The sequence below is a fragment of the Acipenser ruthenus genome, chromosome 12, assembly GCF_902713425.1.
Source record: "Acipenser ruthenus chromosome 12, fAciRut3.2 maternal haplotype, whole genome shotgun sequence".
NCBI classification, from domain to species: domain Eukaryota; kingdom Metazoa; phylum Chordata; class Actinopteri; order Acipenseriformes; family Acipenseridae; genus Acipenser; species Acipenser ruthenus.
In genome coordinates, this window is record NC_081200.1 from 37,847,162 (window position 1) to 37,866,786 (window position 19,625).

The window sequence follows — 19,625 nt, forward strand, 5'->3', positions numbered from 1 at the left end:
TAAAACTTTACAATTAAAGTAATGGTGATGTGTAAAAAAAGAATGCTAAACATATCCTCCAAATATACTAATGCATATCATAAAATACATTATAGGAGGGTTTGAAAGATGAAATGGAATGAACATGTAAAATGCCCAGATCTTGAACTAGTTTCTTTTTAATTGCAGGGTATTTAGGTGATGGTAAAAAATGACACTACTGCTATATTCGTTCTTATTTTCTGCCTGCTGTTATAATTGATATGGGCTGCTCATTGCTTTCGACAAATCTACCCATCATTTAATCGATTTTGCTTTGTTCTAAATTAGATTGCACATTGGAGTAATCCTAATAAAGTGTCCAGCCCTGTAGACAAATGTGAAAAATATTTTATGTTTTGAGGATTCACTAATGTTTACCTTGTCACTGCTTTTTAAAATCTGTATGCAGATATTAATGTTTGCTTGTGGTGGTGGCTCTTTTTCCCTGCCCCTTTGCTCCTCAGATGGTTTCTTTGTTTTAAATCCCAAACAAACGTTATCCACACAATATAGAAACTACGCAACAGCAGTGAAAAGACGAAGCACTGTAAAACGTTTTTTATTCTTGTAGAAATAACCGTTTTTATTTACCTGTTCATTCATAACACTGACGAAGTCACTACCTAGCGTACACAAGTACACAAGTACAACACAAGTCAAGTAGACAAACGCTAGGTAGTGACTTCGTCAGTGTTATGAATGAACAGGTAAATAAAAACGGTTATTTCTACAAGAATAAAAAAATGTGTATTTATTTTTGAAGCAAGTAAGGGTATCACCTATAAATATGCTACATGTGTGCAGTTTATAAGAGTTAAAGCATAATGTAACCAACTTCAATATAAAACAATTAATTTGTTATCGACAGTACCGATGTGGTAGTATTAACGTAGGGCTATACATAGATATTAATTAAAAAAAAAAAAGTCATACTTGCTTGTCAGCGAAATTCCACCGAGTTGTGGATGGTGTAAATTTCACAGGATGTCAAACAACCATTTTCATGACCTAAAAGAGCGGCACTCAAGTCTATGCAGTTAACGGTTGTTTAAAGTGTGTTCTATTCCGAGCTCGGACTCTTCTATTTCACCGGTCAATGTGCCTCTCGCGGTGGTAAGAACTTTGGACAGCCAATCAATCGCTCAGGTTAACACATATGTGAAGCGCTCAGTCATATATATATATAAAATGTAAAATCAACACTTTAGGTTGAAGGATACAATGGCGGTAAGTAGATGCTCATTAGAAGTAAACACGAGTTGGACGGAGGGTGTTATTCTTAAAAAAAATAAAATAATAATAATAAAAAAAACATCTCCTTTTGCAGTTCGTGCGTATCCTTATTTGAGAATAATAAACATATAGGCAAGAAAAGGCCAGACGATTTAAACATTCTTCAATTCACTCTATGTCGAGTTCCGTTTGGCCATTAGAGGGAGCAATTGCATTCATAAAATATATTACATTTGAAGTAAGATGAGTCCGCATTGAATGGAAAGCTGAAAACCACGTAAACTCTGTGCGGCTTATGTTGTTGATACTGTATTCATATTTTCGTTAAAATCCAAGACGTTATTACCATGCTCCACCCATCACTGTGCAGCAAAGACTGACCAATGAGCCAAACTGATGAACAGGGTGCCTGTCCTGTTGTATGATACATTCAAGACCAAATTACACAACACCAAGAACATCAATCTCATTTAAAAACAAATCTACAAACAATACAGTCAGAATACAGAAGACAAATGCATTCATTTTTATTTCATTTTATTTATTTTTTATTCCAAGAAGAACCTCGAAAACGTTTGCAATTTTAGTGTAAGCATCAACACTATTTAAAAAAAAAAACCCAAAAAAATGCAGCAGTAAATTTGAGAAATGTATTGGTCATTATTGTGATGGGAAACACCCTCATGTCCCTGTTTGAAACATGTTTCATTCTGACAGCTACCGCATGCAAAGTTTCACTGGAATTGTGCTATCATGCACATCAATCAAAACAATTCAGGCAGGGTTTTCTTTAAGTATCATACAATTACATTGTTACATCAAATTAAGAAAGGATTTGGGAGTTTTCACATAATTGTAACATAAAGCTCAATACACAAGGAATGCTGTCCAACATTGTAGACGAACACATTGGAATAACATGTTGGATTTTATGTGCACGTCCTAGTGGAGAATCAGTTATCCAAATTGTTTTCATCAAATATTTTTGGTTATGTGAACCAGGCTTTATTGTGCAGATTGGTTGGAGGTGTCACATTTTAAAAGGCAAGTTACAAAAAATGAAGTTGGCAGTAAATGAGGTACCATGCATTCTACACTAAAACGTGACCCTCAATTCTCCCACTGGCGATAAACTATTAACAGATGCAAAAAGCAACAACAACAACAAAGTAGACAGCAGCATAATATTTGACTAACTATAAAAAATTTGTAAAATAGCAAACATCACAATTAGCCTTATCCTGCTTTAATACTTTGCTCCAAAATATGCACAGCTTCTGGTATTTTGTTTTGGTTAATACTTGACAAAATAGAAACAAACCACCCAAAGCTATAAAACACACTCAATGGTAGAATGTGTAGTAATAAAACAAAATAAACTTTGCAAAAGTCTTTGAGGGCATTGACAAAGACTTTTAGTTGATATGTTTGTCAGGAGAAGTTTCTTTTAGTTTACTGCAACTATATAAAAACAGAAACAAACTAGGTTACAATAATTAAACTGGTACCTTTGTTTTGGTTTGTTTTATGCAGGGACATAATGTTTGTTGGATTTTCATTAGTGAACCGTTTATTTCTTGCAAACTGTTAATGGTGTGTGGGTTTGGAAAAGTAATTCTCCAGAGGGACAGGAAGTGACCCCCTTAAACATAAAAAATAGTCATAAAACCAGAGCAACATATTTTCATAGTTTAAGCTCCCCGAATACCCTGTGCAATTGTTATAATGTCTAAACTCTTAGAGTTGAGAGTGAAGGAGCTGTGTACCCAGGATAGGATTTGGTTCCACAACAATAGGGTGCTTTCTAGTTTATTATTGGTCTGTGAACAGAAAGAGTCAGACAAAGACATTACAAAATACAAAAACAGATTTTAAAAAACAACAACATTTAGCATTCTACATTTTCAATACAATACCTAAGCAACTGTTTTTATTTCCCCCATTCAAAATACACTGTCAGATAAATAAAGTGCAAGTAAAGTCTGACTTTGGGTTGAGGGTTTTAATCTAGGGCCTATCAAGGCCTTCCAAAGATGAATGGCTTTTAAGGTACTATTTATTCAGCTTCCATTGTAAAAACGACATCTGATAATGTAAGGGATGCTGTGTGCATGCACATGGCTGTTGCACCATCTTTTCTGAAAATAACTAGATCAGTACCAGGATATAAAAGCTTTAAAAGGCTGAAGGGGTGCAAACATTCTGAAATTTTATAAGAAATGTATTAGAACTCTATTTTTTGTTTTTACCCACTGTGAAATAACCATATGAAATCCACTTTTTGATTTTTTTAACTATGGCATAATTTTAAGTTGTGAAATGTATTAGAACTCTATTTTTTGTTTTTACCCACTGTGAAATAACCATATGAAATCCACTTTTTGATTTTTTAACTATGGCATAATTTTAAGTTGTGAAAATGTCATTAACCCACAGTATACATTTGTTGTTTACTAGCTCCATTATTTCACTAATTGTTTCATTATCGAAACAAGTTACCTTTGCTTCCAACAGGAAACCAGTGGTTTAGAACTGCACAGCTATATCAGCATCAGAACTTTAGACCGAGGAAAGGTTCTGAGCGAAATAGTATAGCCATTGTGTTATTTTAGCAAATGTTAGTAAAAAAAAGCACATTTTGAGCTTAAAATCTGTCGCTATTTCCGTACTGTGTACAGAGTGATTTGGTAAAACAGGCCTAACTTGTATCTTGGGACCATCACAATTCTCTCACAAGCTTTACTGGCAATACATGCAGCAACATGTAACAACAGACCATGCTGTTTCTTGAATTAGGCACACTTAATTAGCAGCCCTTTTTTGTGTACACAAAGATAAATACATTAGAAATCAATTTGAGGTCTACTATGTACTGAAATGCTCATTCTAATTTAGTACTACTACAATTTAATTTCATGTTGGCCTGTATGTATTCCTCATAGGATAGAACACAGTGTTCTACAGTGGAAGACTGAACTAACTGGGTTTACAACCACCTTTTGCAAGCCACAGTGGTACATTCTCATCATATGATCCTATATCTATCTATCTATCTATCTATATATTACAGTTTTGTTGTGTAAATATCATTATTATACTGAAAAACACACAAAAAAACACTTGCTTTCAATTTCAAATGCAGACCATTTGTTCTCAAATCAACTTTGATCTGATGGAGGATCCTCCTGTGGTCTTCATAGCTTTTGTATTTGCAACGTCTTTGTTGCTCCTGTAAAAGGTTTCAGCTACAACCTTGCTTCTTACCATTCACCTCTATTCCAATACAGCTCACGTAACAATTATAAAACGAGCAACAACACCCGTATTACTCTTGAGAATGTACTGGCTTAGTGATTGCTTTATTAATTAGCACATAAAAAGCTTACTTAAGATTACTTCAAATTGTTCCTGGTCAGACCCTAAGAGCTGTTCATGGTGCCTTGAAAAGCAAGATATTCTGCACTGCTATAGTGACGTTACCCTATCTTGCCTGTGGTACTTGACGCGCAAGTCTTAATGCCAAAATAGCAGCTAAACGTCGGGCATAAAAAACACAGCGAATAAATGCTATAAGTGTGACTAGCCCTTTACTTTGAATGATCTTGGAGCACACAAAAAGCTATACCAGAAGCTGTTTTGAAACTGTGTGTAGCAGCTTCGCACATGAAACTGCAGATATAAGTTAAATAGGGCTGTGTCCGAAGGGATTCGAAGATTTTTTTAAACCTTTGAAGGTTCATCAGACGAGTTCACGCACTGTATGTTTTTGTTTGTTTGTTTTTCTGTTAACAGAAACTGTTTGACAATGTGTGAATACTATAAATCACACATTAAATGTCACTCAGATGCAAAATTTGATCTTTTGATTTGTATAATACATATTACGTAAACAAAAGTTGTTCTTAAAATAACGTTACCAAATCGTTACGTAGCAACTCTACATGGTGCCGCTGCAGAGTATGGAGCAGGGTATAAAGTATCTATAGCAGTGGGCTCATACCTCTAGGCTGTATTGCTTCAGTATATGTACTGAATACCTAGTGTACAAGACCATGTAAGAGAAGTGCTATGGTAGAATATGTTTGAAATATACTAAATATACGCTAACACTAATAATTTTAATTTCAAAACTGAGCACCGTCCACCCTCCCCGCTCCAGCTCGTGTTTTCCAGAAGCAAACCTTTAATTTCTTCATTGGCAGTCTCCACAGCAAAGTGTTGTAGTGTGGGTAAGGCGTAAGCTGTATTGAAAGAAATGCCTTGAAACCCCTCTGCTGTTTGGGATTTTTTTGTTAAATGCCCAGACGACCAAAAAAAAGTTGAATGCAAAATGTACGTGCGACTCGGATCATCATGGAGTCATGACCGATCTCTGGGGTCACTTGACAAGCGTAAGTTCATATTATTATTAGTAGTAGTATTATTAATATTTTTAGTAGTAGTAAAATGTAACTGATAACCTGCTTGGAATGGTAACTGTTAAATAAAGCTTTGTCCACTGCAGTTGGTGCTGGTGCAATGCAAGCTTATTGTATAGATCACAAGCAGGCTCAGTTACGTCTAAATAAACATGTATTTTTATTTAAATTATAAAAAAACATGATTATTGTCCTATATAACGTATTTTTAAACTACATGTGAATGTTTTATTCCATTAAAATGGATTACCTATAAAATAGGATTTTCAATCACATATAAACTAGTATGGTGACGTCACCAATAAATTATGCAAATGAGTACCATTGAAGGTTTGAACCTTCGAAGGGCAAAATGTACCCTTCGTTGCAGCCCTAAAGTTAAACATGGTAAATATGAGGAGTATATATACACAGCACACTCACAGCCATCAGTGCCCTGTACACCAGCAGCATTACAAACCGACATCCTGCCACTGCAAAACTTTATAAGCACTCCTGTATTAAGTTACCGATGCACATTTTATTAAGTTTCTTTGGGGGTGCTCTGCACCAAGTCAATAGGTGTTGGGGGTGATCTAGCAACTAAAGACTAAAAGTAAAAGTTTTCATAACCCAATGTTATCATACTAAAATAATAGCAGAATGACATTTTGTGCTTGACAAGCGTGTTTTTTTTTTTTTTTTTTTTTATTTCTCTCTCATACACTTTGGTGTCTCATTGTTAAATCAGAAGCTCACCTCAAATCGGTTTGTTAAGAACAATCTGTTCTATAAACAAATGATTACGGAAAGTGAGCGTCTGCCATCAACCACAGCTGTAGTTCCCATCGAAACCTGACCAGCAGAATATGGATGTGAACTCTCCCTTCACGTTAAAAGGGGTCATCATCACAATAGTGCACTTACATGTTTGGGATACATAAAAATATAATTGTAGAGTTTGTTTGGCTTCTGTAAAATTACACACCAGCGAAGGGGGCAGTAGACTCGAGATTGATAATTTCCTTCACCTCCAGGGGCAGGGTGTCAAAAAGGTGGTCCTCTACAGTAAGACCATTTTTCTTGAGAAGACGACAGAGACCTAGTTGTGATGGGAGGCGATCCAAGCAGTTTCCCTTTAGTTCGAGATGAGTAAGCTGCAGCAACTGGCCTATTTCATCTGGAATTGCGGTGATGCAGTTCTGCCCCAGGAATAATGTCCTTATCTTTGTGCATTTAAAAAGCGGTTTTGGCAAGATTTCCACTTTGTTTCCTGTAATGGCAAAATGCTGCAGGTCATGCAGGGAGACAATTTCGTTGGGAATCACCGCAATGTTGTTGTAACTTACATCTAAATATCGGAGCTTCTGGAGTAGGAAGATCGATGTTGGCAGAGATTCTAGTTTGTTGTTAGAAAGGTACAGCCATTCAAGGTTCTTGACATGGCTTATCGATAAAGGAATGGTGATAATTTTGTTGTGCCACAGTTTAAGACAGGTTAGCCGCTTGAGGTGCTGCAAGCTAATGATTTCTTCAATTGTGCGAATGTTATTTGATTTCAGGTCCAGCTCTTGCAAATTAGTTAAGCTGAATATGGCATGAGGAATTCTCTCAAGTTCACAGTTGTGCAGCTCCAGTTCAGCCAAATTCATCATCTTCTTTAAGCTGTTCAGTACTACAAGTTTGGTTCCATCGTTGTGTACGACTAGTTTGGTTAAATGTGGGGACAGGTCAGTGATGTTTGTTGGAATCTTGGTGAGATTACTCTTGAGGTGCAAGATCTTCAGATGTCTCAAATCTCTGAGAGACTCCAAGGCTATCATCTTGTTGTTCTCAGAATTCAGATTACCTACCAAGTACAGTTCCCTCAGGTTTTTAAGCAAATAGACCCAGGTTGGAATTTCAGCAATGTCTGTAAACTTGACATGAAGGCACCGCAGGTGGTCACGGAGAAAGCTGAAAGCCGTCTGCTCCACCTTGGCAGGACAGTGGTAAAAATGCAGTTCCTGAAGGCTGGTCATTTGAGAAATCTTAGCAGTAAGCTTGGCTTCAGGTATTAGTTCCAGCTTTAAGATGTCCAGGTCAGTGAGGTCAAACACTGCATCAGGGACCCCAGACAGCATGAAGAGGTGAAGCTCCAGCTTGTCTTGGGCATTCCGTGTTACATGCTGTCGCAGCTTCTCATAGGCCCACTCATGGTTCAGGCTAATCGCACGAAGCTTGTTCTCACTGACCTCGGACAGAAAAACCCCAAACCGTTTGGAATACAACTGATCATATTGATCCACCATGTGCAAAAGGAATGCAAAATCATTCTTAACGTCCGGAATGTCACTAAAGCTGCTTTCTTCTCGTACTTTCTCAAAGGAGTATTCCTTCAAAGGGCGCCTAAATAACCAAAACAGGGTATACAAACAGACAAGGCCGTAGACACAAATGAGGGCAATGTAGCTGACGAGCAGCTTTCTTAACATAAATGCCATGTTGTGAGTGCAGTGAAATTTGGAGTAGCCTGTTAGATGCTCTACATTTGGCTCACATGTGTGGTTGAAATTGATTGCAGCTACAAAGTTTAAGGTATAGCACAAAATCAAAATGAACTTGACCGTTTTGATCACGGTCTGAACAACATACAATTTATATATGAAGTCACTGTCCTCAACATGGGCACGGAACTTCCTGACCTTCTCAAAAAGCGCCTTGGCCTGTTCGCCATCTTTCTTATCCAAAATAGTCATGCAAGGAACCTCGATAACGGGTTTTTCTGCAGAAAATCTCACGCCTGTTTTTGTCAGCATTGGGGTTGTCTGACCTGGACTCCCTTCGTCACTGCTGGTCGACACGTGCTTTGGTAAAGAAGTCGCACCGGTGAGCCGCTGCTTGTTCTCTTCTGAATCTTCGCAGGCCGTTTCAGAGAGAGCTTTTGTGGTCCAAGGGGACTCAAAACACTTCCCCAAAATAGAAACAAAATGCTCGATCTTTGAACTCGTCTTTGGATACTTGAACCAGAAGTTGCTGCTGACCATGAGGACAATTGTGTGAATCAGAGCAAGATAAGGAAAGTACTTGGAGTACCAAGGCAGGGCCACATGATAGCACATCTGGTTAACAAAAACATATTGCTGATAATCTAAGTTGGTTTTGCGTCCTGTAGGTTCTGGCTCAGATATTTTAACTGCAGGGCTTGGTGTTTGGGTGTACTGAATCTCATGGGCTACGTTATCTGCTGTAGTTGGTGGTACGGTTCCTAAAGTCACCTCTTTAGCAAGGCTTCCATGTTGCACAGAATGATCAGTAGATTCTGCTGCCCATGGTGTTGTGTGCATACTTGGAGAACTGTTCAACGCACTGGTTTTCACTTTTGGTTCTTGCAAAACTGGAAGGCAAACTACTTGGTCTTTGGTTAATTGCATTGTGCCTGCAAAGATGGCCACCATAAGCATGACAACAGCCAAGTAGTCCATAAACACATCCCACCATGGTTTTAAAATCCGGTATGTTGGTTGTATATCATTGAGAGAAGCGACTTCTGTAAGGGTAAACATTCCTGTAAAAAAGAAAAAAAAAAAAAGAGAATTTTAGATTTTGCAGGACAATGCAAAAACCCACGTGCACATCCCAAAACTAAAAAAAAAAAAAAAAAAACTCAAAAGTGCGGACTATTTTGGCCATTCTGGACTGTAAATGTTGCAAGAACTAAGATGTGGTATCCATTGATGAATACCCCTCCAAAACATGGTTATCCTCTTTTTTTTTTAGCAGAGCATGCATGGTACAAAAGCTTGAGAAGATTTTATTCAAAACGGAGGTAAAATGTATAGGTCTGAAAATGTTATTTCTATTATATCAGGTTATGGGGGCTTTTGGTATTGGACAAACATTTTAAAGGTTTAACAAAGAAATGCAGCACAAGTATTAACCACTCTCAGTGGCAATGTAGTATTTTGAAAAGTTGCTGGAGACATTCTGGAGTCACCTGATCGGAAAGCCGTATTGATTTTCGTAGCTAATCAGTTAGAGACTGACAGTCTAATTGCAGGCAGATCAATACGGTCCCACCTCAGGAAGCACTTTAACGCTTACAACAGGTGTAACAATACAAATGCATGACTACCCATTTACAGTTGCAGCACCTCAGATCCATTGCTTTTTAGAAATGTATTTATAGTTTATAACATGTAGTTATAATTAAAATACGCACAGAAAGCTACATACATATAGGGTCATTCCATATCAAATCACACATGAGTTACACAAGACCACACTCTACCTCTAGGCCTGTTGACCTAGAGACAGAATCCTGTCATTGTAACCCTTCTGTATTGATCTTTGACTCAACATCTTATAATCCATATTGTAAATACCAGTTCTACAGGTGTTTCCCGGCTGGGATAAAATGTTAGATTTTTATCATCTTTTAAAAAGAAAAATAATACAAGCTGTGACATAGTAATTGCATGTATCTTATGGCAATACTGCTAACATTGCCAAAAACTAATTAGAATTCATCATTTTTTCAGACAGATTCAGATGATAGACTGTGCTGTCCCATCTAAGATGAACGATTTCAGATGCCATGAAACAAAAAAACAATAAAAAATAAAAAAAGGACTTTGACAAGCTGTGACACAGGATATTAGATATTATTTTTGTACCATGAACAAAAAAATATGGCCAGTAACTGTATATTCTTGTTTTACTTGTCCAAGCTTTTAAGTTTATTTTGCTATTTAAAAAATCAAATTAAGAATGAATGTTGATAGGCAGTTTCATCAGACATCATTACATTTTAAAACATAATACTGAAGCAATCTACAAAATGATAAAGTGAGAACAGATGTGCGCTACTTTTGAGTGACCACTTTTTAATCTGATTTGGTGTATATTTCAGTACAAAATATGTTTCTTCAATTGTTAGTTTGTACCACTTACAACTTGTTTATTTGACAAAAAAGAAGTAAAATATTAGAACTAAGATACTGAATTGCAAAAGAATGAGATCAGCAATAAATATTTGCTAACAAACAGCAACTGCTCTGAACAAATTTATATATATATATATATATATATATATATATATATATATATATATATATATATATATATATATATATATATATAAAATGTATTTTAATAACTGGAGCTATGAAAGTAATTGTATCTTATTTTAATGTTTTAAATGCTTGCCAATCCATAAATCAGATCAAATGGACTAAAATATAATGACTAAATAAACCAAACAAGTATCTGCCATATGGATGACGGGATATAGCTACATTCTCAGTTTGACCTTGAATGCCTCATGAGTTAAAGCTTTGCCTATTAATTCCAGCAAGTCTCAAAACTCAGCTACCAGCAGTCTTGTTGCAGTCTTGGATACTGTGTGTGCTGGGCTCTGTTAAAATCTATTGAAACTCTCAGTTTCCTCATAACCCAACAGTATGTGGGCAAGCAACAGTGTTACCCCATTTCCTTTACTACCAGGAGTGCAAACCAATACAGTTCTACTCATATCTACTTTCATTTTCCAATGAAGCCTCTTCAAAATTAACTTGCAGCAAGCTGACAAAAGAACAAAGTGTTTGAGTACAGATTTGTATCCCCCCAGATCTGAAGTTTTACTCACTGAAGAGCACTGCACATGCTATAATGAAAGGAACTGTATGTACAGGCCTTTTACAAGACCCATGTAATTAAAACACTGTGCTCTTTGATTTAGGCTTACTTTTGATCTACAACGCCAGCCAATCTGAATGAGAAGGATAGAAGCTATTCTTAGAACATTAACAGAACCCAAACATTCTACAGTTTCAGGAAAATCAATTCACAAAAGTGCTGAGAAATGATGTATACGTTGCTGCAGGCTTTTTAAAGTCACTATCCAATTGCCATCTTCAGAGGCATGCTGGGATATACATACTTGAAGTGTCAAGTTCTTTCAAATTCACATGAATGGTCTAATATTTGTTGATTATAAATTAATGTTTAATTTAAATATACTTTACATACTGCAACATATACATCATGGAGCTGTCCCTTAATTGTGTATATACTTCACTTTGTACTGATGTTGCTGTCAGTTGTACAAAAGTCTTACCATGTCAAACAATGTAACACATTAGGACTGCTTGCAATCTATGTGTATTCAGAATAATTCTCCATGCACTCATCCCAACCCATTTCCTGAAACATTAACATACTAAGAATAGGGGAATTGGTCAAGCTGAAGAAAGAAAGGAAAGCAATAGAATGGAAAACACTGTTTATAATCTATTCAAGAGCTACATGAGCAATGCCTCACAGCCTGTCTGTGGACGCGGCGCTTGCCATTTTATTGAATTGCCTCTTTTGTGTTGCGCAATCCGGACAACTGATTGCATGTGTAGAAGCTCTTACATGTAACCTCAGTGTGGTTCCTTTTAAGACCAGGGGTCAGGAGCTCAATACTTCTACAGGACGACTGTCATTTACCATCACATTTTACAAAAAGTTAAGACGGGGTGGGGGCAAAGCACAAGAGTCAAGCTAGACAGATCTATAACAACACACTATACTGCATAGTAGGCATGACATTTTTGTGCTAAGCAGAAGATATGTCCAAGTACTACTTGAGGTTGTCTGACAAACTTAAACCAAGTAGGAAGTTATTTATTTATTTGGTGAAGCTAATAAAGTAAACCAGTGGCCACTCATTAATATTCAAGCACAAGTTGTAATTTAGCAGGAGGCAGTCCACTGATATTAATACTGGCTTTTGTGCTTGTACTGCTGAGGGGTAAGCATGTAATAAATGGAGCAAATATTTCATCACAATTCAGTTAATGGATATGAAAATGAAGCAAATAAAAAGTGTAAACATGATGTGTACAGACGGACAGGCAGGCTAACCACACATTGTATATCTGTCTGTGACAAACGTGCATTCAGTTTGTACTGAAATTGAGGGGACAGGTTCTTAAAATATAACCTAAAGTATGAAATAGATACCCACTTACATGCAAAGACAGTACGGATAATAAACCAAACAGGGCCCACCTGGCATGCCACATACTGCAATTGTATTTCATTATCTGCTTGTATCTAAAAATTCATTAAAATTGACAAGCTGTATATGCAATAGGCATTTACGGTCTAGTTACCCTTTGGAAATTAAAATAGAAGGCAAAGTTAGTATAGTGTACAAACTGACAGCAACATATCCATTTACATTAGTGAGGCTGCTAGAGTAGTGCAGTCTATAGGGGGCAGGGGTGCTAATCTTCTTGGTTCAGAGTGCAGACCTATCTTCTTACTGCACACAATAAGCAAGTACAGATACTGCATGGCCCTGAGTCCTGTTGATAACAAGGACTGTGTTGTAATTGCTGAAGGCCATTGGTTGAACTGCATTCCAAACTGTCCCGCCAGTCAGTCACAACATCTAGAGTTGTCTTCCTTGCTTTACTAATGGCCGTCTAACCCTATCTGTTAAGGGATTAGAATATGTAGCACCACACAGTGCTGCACATTTACCCCCAGATTAAAGCAATAGATCTTTCATTTGGGAATTACAAAAAAGAACAAGATAATCGACACACCTGACTGCTCCTCAAGTATACAATGCAGGTTGTAGTTGCTTACTTGAATCAGATCACAGTTTGACTGCAAATCAGCAGGTCTAGACGCCTTTGTGTTATTACTTGAAAAGAGGAGGTGTCCTGTTAATCTTCAGGGATCTGAACATGCGACGTGGGAAGTAGTGTGAAACACAGGGATTATCTGGTGGTGTTGTTTTGTCCTTGCTGCAGCACGACAGATCTATTTTTATTCATCAATAACAATACAATGAATTATTGCATATGAATTATGCAACACGGGCCTGCTTCTACTGGACCACTTGCACGGATCACAGTACACCGATGCAGTTATTAAACTTTATAGCCCCAAAGAAACCATCTATAAATCACCATGTCTGTGTAACTCCGTGCAGAAACATGTGCTTGCTGTCTTGCATTATTGGTAAAAAAAAAAAAAAAAAAAAAAGTATTACATTACTAACACAATGTAATACATGTTTATTTTTATTATCAATGTACTTTCTTCAACACTTACTTTCATTTGAAGGTCAAAACGTGCGGCGTTCTCGAACTCCTGTGTCAGTTTGTCAGGGAGGAATTGGGTTACACTGCTAAGAACACTACAGTAGCCGTGTTGTATCAAGTATCATATAATGCATTAGACATTTCTGTAGCTTGTATTCTGCTGTATACAGAGATTGCGTAAATCAGGACATAAAGTAAACTCACATGTCACTGCCTGGCATTCAGTTTAAAACGTTATGTAATGATTAGGAGAGAACTTCCCAATACAAATATCCACAAAGCGTTTTCACCAAAGGCAGGTAAGTATTCAAATAAACATTCAAATAGTATACTTACTGTATATTAAGACGGTTTTACTGAGAGTTCTCAAAATACCTTTAACAACCCGGCGATATTGTCCATACAGAAATGCCTTTCGACTCTGCCGGATTACTGAACACGAGTACGATATTACAAATCCAGTACAGTTCCCGGGTGCAAGGTTCACAATCCAGGTAGGTAATCTATAGCGAGTTCATCACTGGTACATGCCTAGTCGTGCTCACTTTGTTATTGTTCATCCCCTACGTGTATTAACGGAGTATTATTGCGGTTTTGTCTGCCGACTTGCCTGCTCGCTTTCCTCGGGGGAATGTATGCTTCTCGAACAACGTCCTGGAAATAATTCTGTGAAAATAATTTCTGCCAATAAACAGCACCACTTCTGCGTGTATAAAGAATTTTAATCTTTAAAATGACAAATCCCTTGTCGATCCAGTCATTCCATTTGAATTGCAGTTTGATCTTATTTTGTGTCTGATGTGCAGAACCAGTCAGGACCAGTTTTGACTGCGTTGCGAAAAGTACCTCATCACGGTTCAAAGGAGAAACTTCGTACCGGTATCCATTAAGAAGCTTACGACGACAAAAAAGAGCGTCTGGTCAAGGTGAATGAGTGCTTGATTTAATTAATAATTAAAGTATCGACTTGATAACAACGACTGGATTATCGCTATATAAACAGGAAGTTCGAGAGGGCGTTACTGTTGAGGGAGGGCGTGGTTATTATGCAAACCAATACAACACCTGGTTTTAAGTGCAAATGCACAAACCTGCCCGCGAGACACGGGCTTTATTTTCGCGTGTCTGCAAGAAGCAGCATGCATAGCGCATTCTTCAGGAAAACATACTCCAGTAATTTAAACATGATTGAACATGTAACGAATGTAAAAATACACTGATTAAATTATATTAAGTTTATTTAATGTAAACTACTTTTAGTGCCTTCATTCTGTGTAACTCGTGCCATGTTAATAAATAATACACTCTTCTCTACAAACCTTGGGTTGAATGCAATTCACAGCCTCAGTGTTCATGTATAATTGACCATCGGCTGCGCTTCATTGTTTAACGAACTGCAAAGACACCAGCTTATGTGCTGTATATAGGAATTAAATGTGGCACTGATATATGATTCGAAGAAGATTATTAATACTGTCGGTATGAGCCAGAGTCACAAGACTCTGAGGCTAAAGGTCTGCTGTTTTCAAGTCCACAGCTTCCATAAACCTGCCACATCTGGAGGCTTACAAAGCACATTACAAACACTGCAGAACCAGTGTATTTATTAAATAAATGTTCATTTAATAAGTGTCGTATCAGTAAAGCACTTGATTTCAGTGTGCATGAGTACTTACCCAGCTTGTGTCAGGGTGCAAACGGACTCTTATAGGACATCTATGATTTAGTTGACAGTAACTAGGCCAAACAAATCCCGTGCCCTGCAGCAAGAGGAAATGGAAGAACATGCTTGTCGTGTCACAAACATGAAACAGGAGTGCAGTGGTTTCTATTTGAAGTGAGCAGTTTGGGAAAGAGATGGTAGACTCTGGATTTCCACTTCACTTCCCCTACACTATTAGTTCTCAGCTGCCAATCAAGTTTATACAATTTGAGGCAAGTTACCATCAATAATCTGTTTGGGTAATTTGTAATACATCTGGAAAGATGCATTAGTTAGACCGCCCAGTGTCAGAGGATTTACCGTTCTAGCTCTGGCACAGCCATAACATAGTGACTTGGCATGGCAGTGCCATAAGCTTTGATTTAATCTTCATTATTGTCACTTATGTTCTCTTATTGACTCATCCTGAACCCTGTTTAGATTGTTTCATCCTCTAATTGCTTTTAGCATTCTCCTTTCCATTCCGTTCTCTTGTCTTCTTGTTCTCTGAGGTGTCCTATTTGTTTTGTATCCGTGATCTGCTGTATATTTTGACATGCCTATAGTCTTGCCAGCACTTGAATCTTGTAAACAGTAGCAGATAAAAGGCCCGATGGTGACTGATCGGCTCAGATACAAGACTAATCCATGAGCAGCATCATCTCTTTCATCTGTTCGTCAGAGTATCCTCTCCTGCTTGTAGTTCATGACAGGATGCTTTTATCCTCCTGGTTTTACAGCACAAGCACAACGTACTGTATACTTCGAGGAGAAAGTACCAAATGCACTTCCTATCTGAGGGGGAGATCCTTGAGGAAGATGGATATCGGCTCCTGGCATTCAAGTAGACCACACAAGACCAACAACATTAGATTTATTCAGCTGTCTTTGAACCAAGATGAAGCAAAAGTGGGAAGACCATTACTGAGGACATGGTGTTTGAAACATGAGCTGACAATCGGGTGAAGTAGTTGGGTAAGCCTCCCCAATTTTGGTTTTGGGTTTGCCATGAGAATGGGATTGGCAGATTAGTGTAACACTAATAGTTTATTAAATAGTAATGTATCATATTTTAATAAGGCGAATTATATACAAAATGCATTCTTTATTTTTAACAAGTAAAACTGTCAAGAATTAAATCATTTTAAAACAATGGCAAGGGAGACCTGAAATAGAGAAAGTACCGTTTTAGTTCCTATATTTACAGTACACACTACATAACTCACAAGATTGTGGAAGGTAGATGTGGGAACAGTCGCAAGCTCAAATGTTTTTTTATTGCTCAACAATATTAATAATATATGCGTTTAACGTGAACTCTTCCCATACTTCAAGCCTCTAGGACTCCAAACTGCAGGCTGTTCTAGTGGTAGAAGAAAGAGAACTCCACTCAGGCTCTCCTAGACCTGCAAGCATAGCTTATTTAGCAATTCATCTGAAACCACCTCCCAAAGGATTAATAATAGGGAGCCAGCTGCAGATGACTAGGCTCTTTTATCTACTTCCAGCCCATTTAATTATATTACCAGCAATGTTTTCCTCTTTAATTTGTGTTGCTGGAAAAAAAGAGCTTGATAATTATAGTGCCTTTTGAAATGCTGTCTCGCACAGCAGTTACTGGCTGTTCCAGTTTAGTCTTCATTATTAAAAGTGCTGTTTATTTACCTGCTGCTTTCATAACATGTCATGTTTATTAGCACGCATAGTTTAACCTTGCTGTCTATCATTTTTTGATACAGCATCACAGGTCTAAATGAAATTAAACATGGTAGATCATTAAAAGGATAAGAGAAAGTGAAAATATTAAACTATGACATGTTACTTAGCCTTTTAAAAAATGAGATTCCTTTTTTTTTATCTAGAATCATTTACAGAACTCACCAATTTTAAAACTTTTGTTTTTTAAGCCTACACTATTAAAATGTCACCCAGTGATGTTATGACATAACTGTTAGTAAAAAGAAAATATGACATATAAATATACTGCATGATTAGCTGCACCCATAGTGGTGGATATCAAATAGTCTTTAGAAATCTATAAATACAGATCAGAAGAGATGAGAGGAGGTCATTCTGCCTATTAAGGTTGTCTAGCGCAGTGGTACTCAACTCTGGCCCTCGAGATCTATTCCAGTCCTGGTCTTTATTCCACCCGGGTCCTAAATTAGTTAATTGCCTCTTAGCAGCTTCAATTAACTACATTGAACTACAAAAACCTGGACTGGATTAGCTCTCGAGGGCCAGAGTTGAGTACCACTGAGAAGCGCACCATTTGCCTCGGGACAGTACCTAATTGTTGTTTGTTTAGATCCTAGTTCCAATTTCACATGTAGTACTGCTTTCTGCAATCCGTTCTGAACTTCTTTTTACTCAATGTGCTGGACTCCTATCACTGCACAATCAGCAGTCTTCCAACCACGTACAGAATACCAAAACCACTTAATAAAACCCTGTTAACCTTTAACTTCTGACTACTATATGTGATAAAAATCAGAAGACATTTTTCAAAGATTTGCAAGACAGTTCAATCTGGGCCAATTAACTCAGCAGTAGCACCATCCCTTAGAGTGGTTACTTTATATGTAGTTTGTGGTTGTGAACATTTCTATCAATAATTTAAGTTTGCAAAGCTTTTTATGAGACTGCCTCCTCAGAGAGCAATATTAATTTCTCCATCAGACCAACTCAATTGCTGGTATATCTGTTCATTAACAATCACAGGGGGCCGGTTTTTCAAAACGAATCGGATTTCCATGTTTGATCTGGATTATATTGTGCAATTGGGTTTTTCAAAACATCAGAATGTGGTCAGGATTACTGTGATCCAGATTTAGTTTTGGTAATTAGATCACACTTTTAATCACGATTAAATGTTGCAATTGGGTTTTTCAGAATTTAAAGAGATCAGGATTACTTTGATCCAAAATACCAGGATTACTGTGATCCTACTGCGGAGGTGGATTTAGCTTTTAAATGATCATAGAACAGTGATATTTTGTTTGAATTGCCACAGCAAACACATACTATATGTCAAGACTGAGTGTTATAATATCATATTTACATATTTATTTAAGTTTTGTATCCATGCAAGCAAAAAGGAAACCACGTATTTAGTGGTATAGCTTTAATTAAAAAAAGTATACACATACGCCTTCACGTACGCCTCCTTAAAGCTTGTCTGAGAGATGCTGGACTCCCGACTGACGAGGTGTCTAAAAACACATATCCTTTTTTCAAAAGTTTTATTTCTATTCAATTTAGATTTAGTTATTTAATTTCTGCTAAGTAGGCATAAATAAAATAACAACATTAAAAGTGATCTGTGTGATTTTTGTTAAATAAGTAATATAAAACAACATAAATAAAGTTGTGTATTACTCATTATTACCACAATCTTATTTATTTTGATAAATTAGGCTATATCATAAATAATGGCCTCTTAAAAAATAAAAAAAATAAACTATACACTATTAAGAACTAGCCCACTTCAATAAACTGGATTTCGTAATCGTGATTATTTGTTATCTGGATAAATGCAATCCAGCAGTGACATTTTCTGAAAAACCGGATCAAAACGATCCAGATCAAAGTAATCTCGATCACAAAATGTAGGATTAAAAATCCAGATCACTGTTACCCAGATTACAAGTTTTGATAAACCGTCCCAGGATGATAAGGTGTCCTGAACATGATATAATACATTGATGTTGAAATAGAACACACTGGGTCATATTCATAAAGTCTTAGCATGCCAACCTCGATGCTCTTACTGGCAGATTAATGCTTTATATATTAGGACACCGGTACTGGGCAAACCATAATGAATGTGTTACTAAAGACCAGGGTGGTTCAAAAGTCACTTGACCAATTCATGTAAATGCAAAAGGCAAAGTATGCACCATAGAGTAATGCAGCTTGGCAGGTAGAATCAGCAGACCGTAGGGACAAGAGAGGTACGGTTGGCAACATGCCTTTTAATCCATGGAAAAAGAATAAGATCTTAAAGATCTGCTTTTACGTTTTTCACACGTTCATATTATTTACCAGTATCTTTGGCATCAAAGAGCAACAAAACGTTACATATGTAAAGCGAGTTAAAAGGCTAGCAATACTACAGTGCAGATGGATTTTTCCATTAGCCTTTACTGAAAGAAAACAATGTGTCCGGTACAATGGTCTATTTGTCATTCC

The 19,625-nt window shown here is 37.0% G+C and overlaps 1 protein-coding gene across 2 annotated transcripts; it reads right to left on the minus strand.

Moving 5' to 3' along the window:
- Positions 1 to 1,774: 1,774 nt before the first annotated feature.
- Positions 1,775 to 14,789, minus strand: LOC117416619 (volume-regulated anion channel subunit LRRC8D-like). Of its 2 annotated transcripts, none has more exons than XM_059035056.1 (2): positions 14,108 to 14,789; positions 1,775 to 9,198 (listed from the first exon to the last, which is right to left on the minus strand). In XM_059035056.1, exon 2 carries the CDS (start codon positions 9,194 to 9,196, stop codon positions 6,632 to 6,634), a length of 2,565 nt encoding a protein of 854 aa, XP_058891039.1. In that variant the 5' UTR covers positions 9,197 to 9,198; positions 14,108 to 14,789; the 3' UTR covers positions 1,775 to 6,631. The 2 variants fall into 2 exon arrangements, with proteins under 2 accessions (XP_058891039.1, XP_033883770.1); XM_034027879.3 differs by having other exon boundaries at positions 14,069 to 14,788.
- Between the last annotated feature and the right edge of the window lie 4,836 nt (positions 14,790 to 19,625).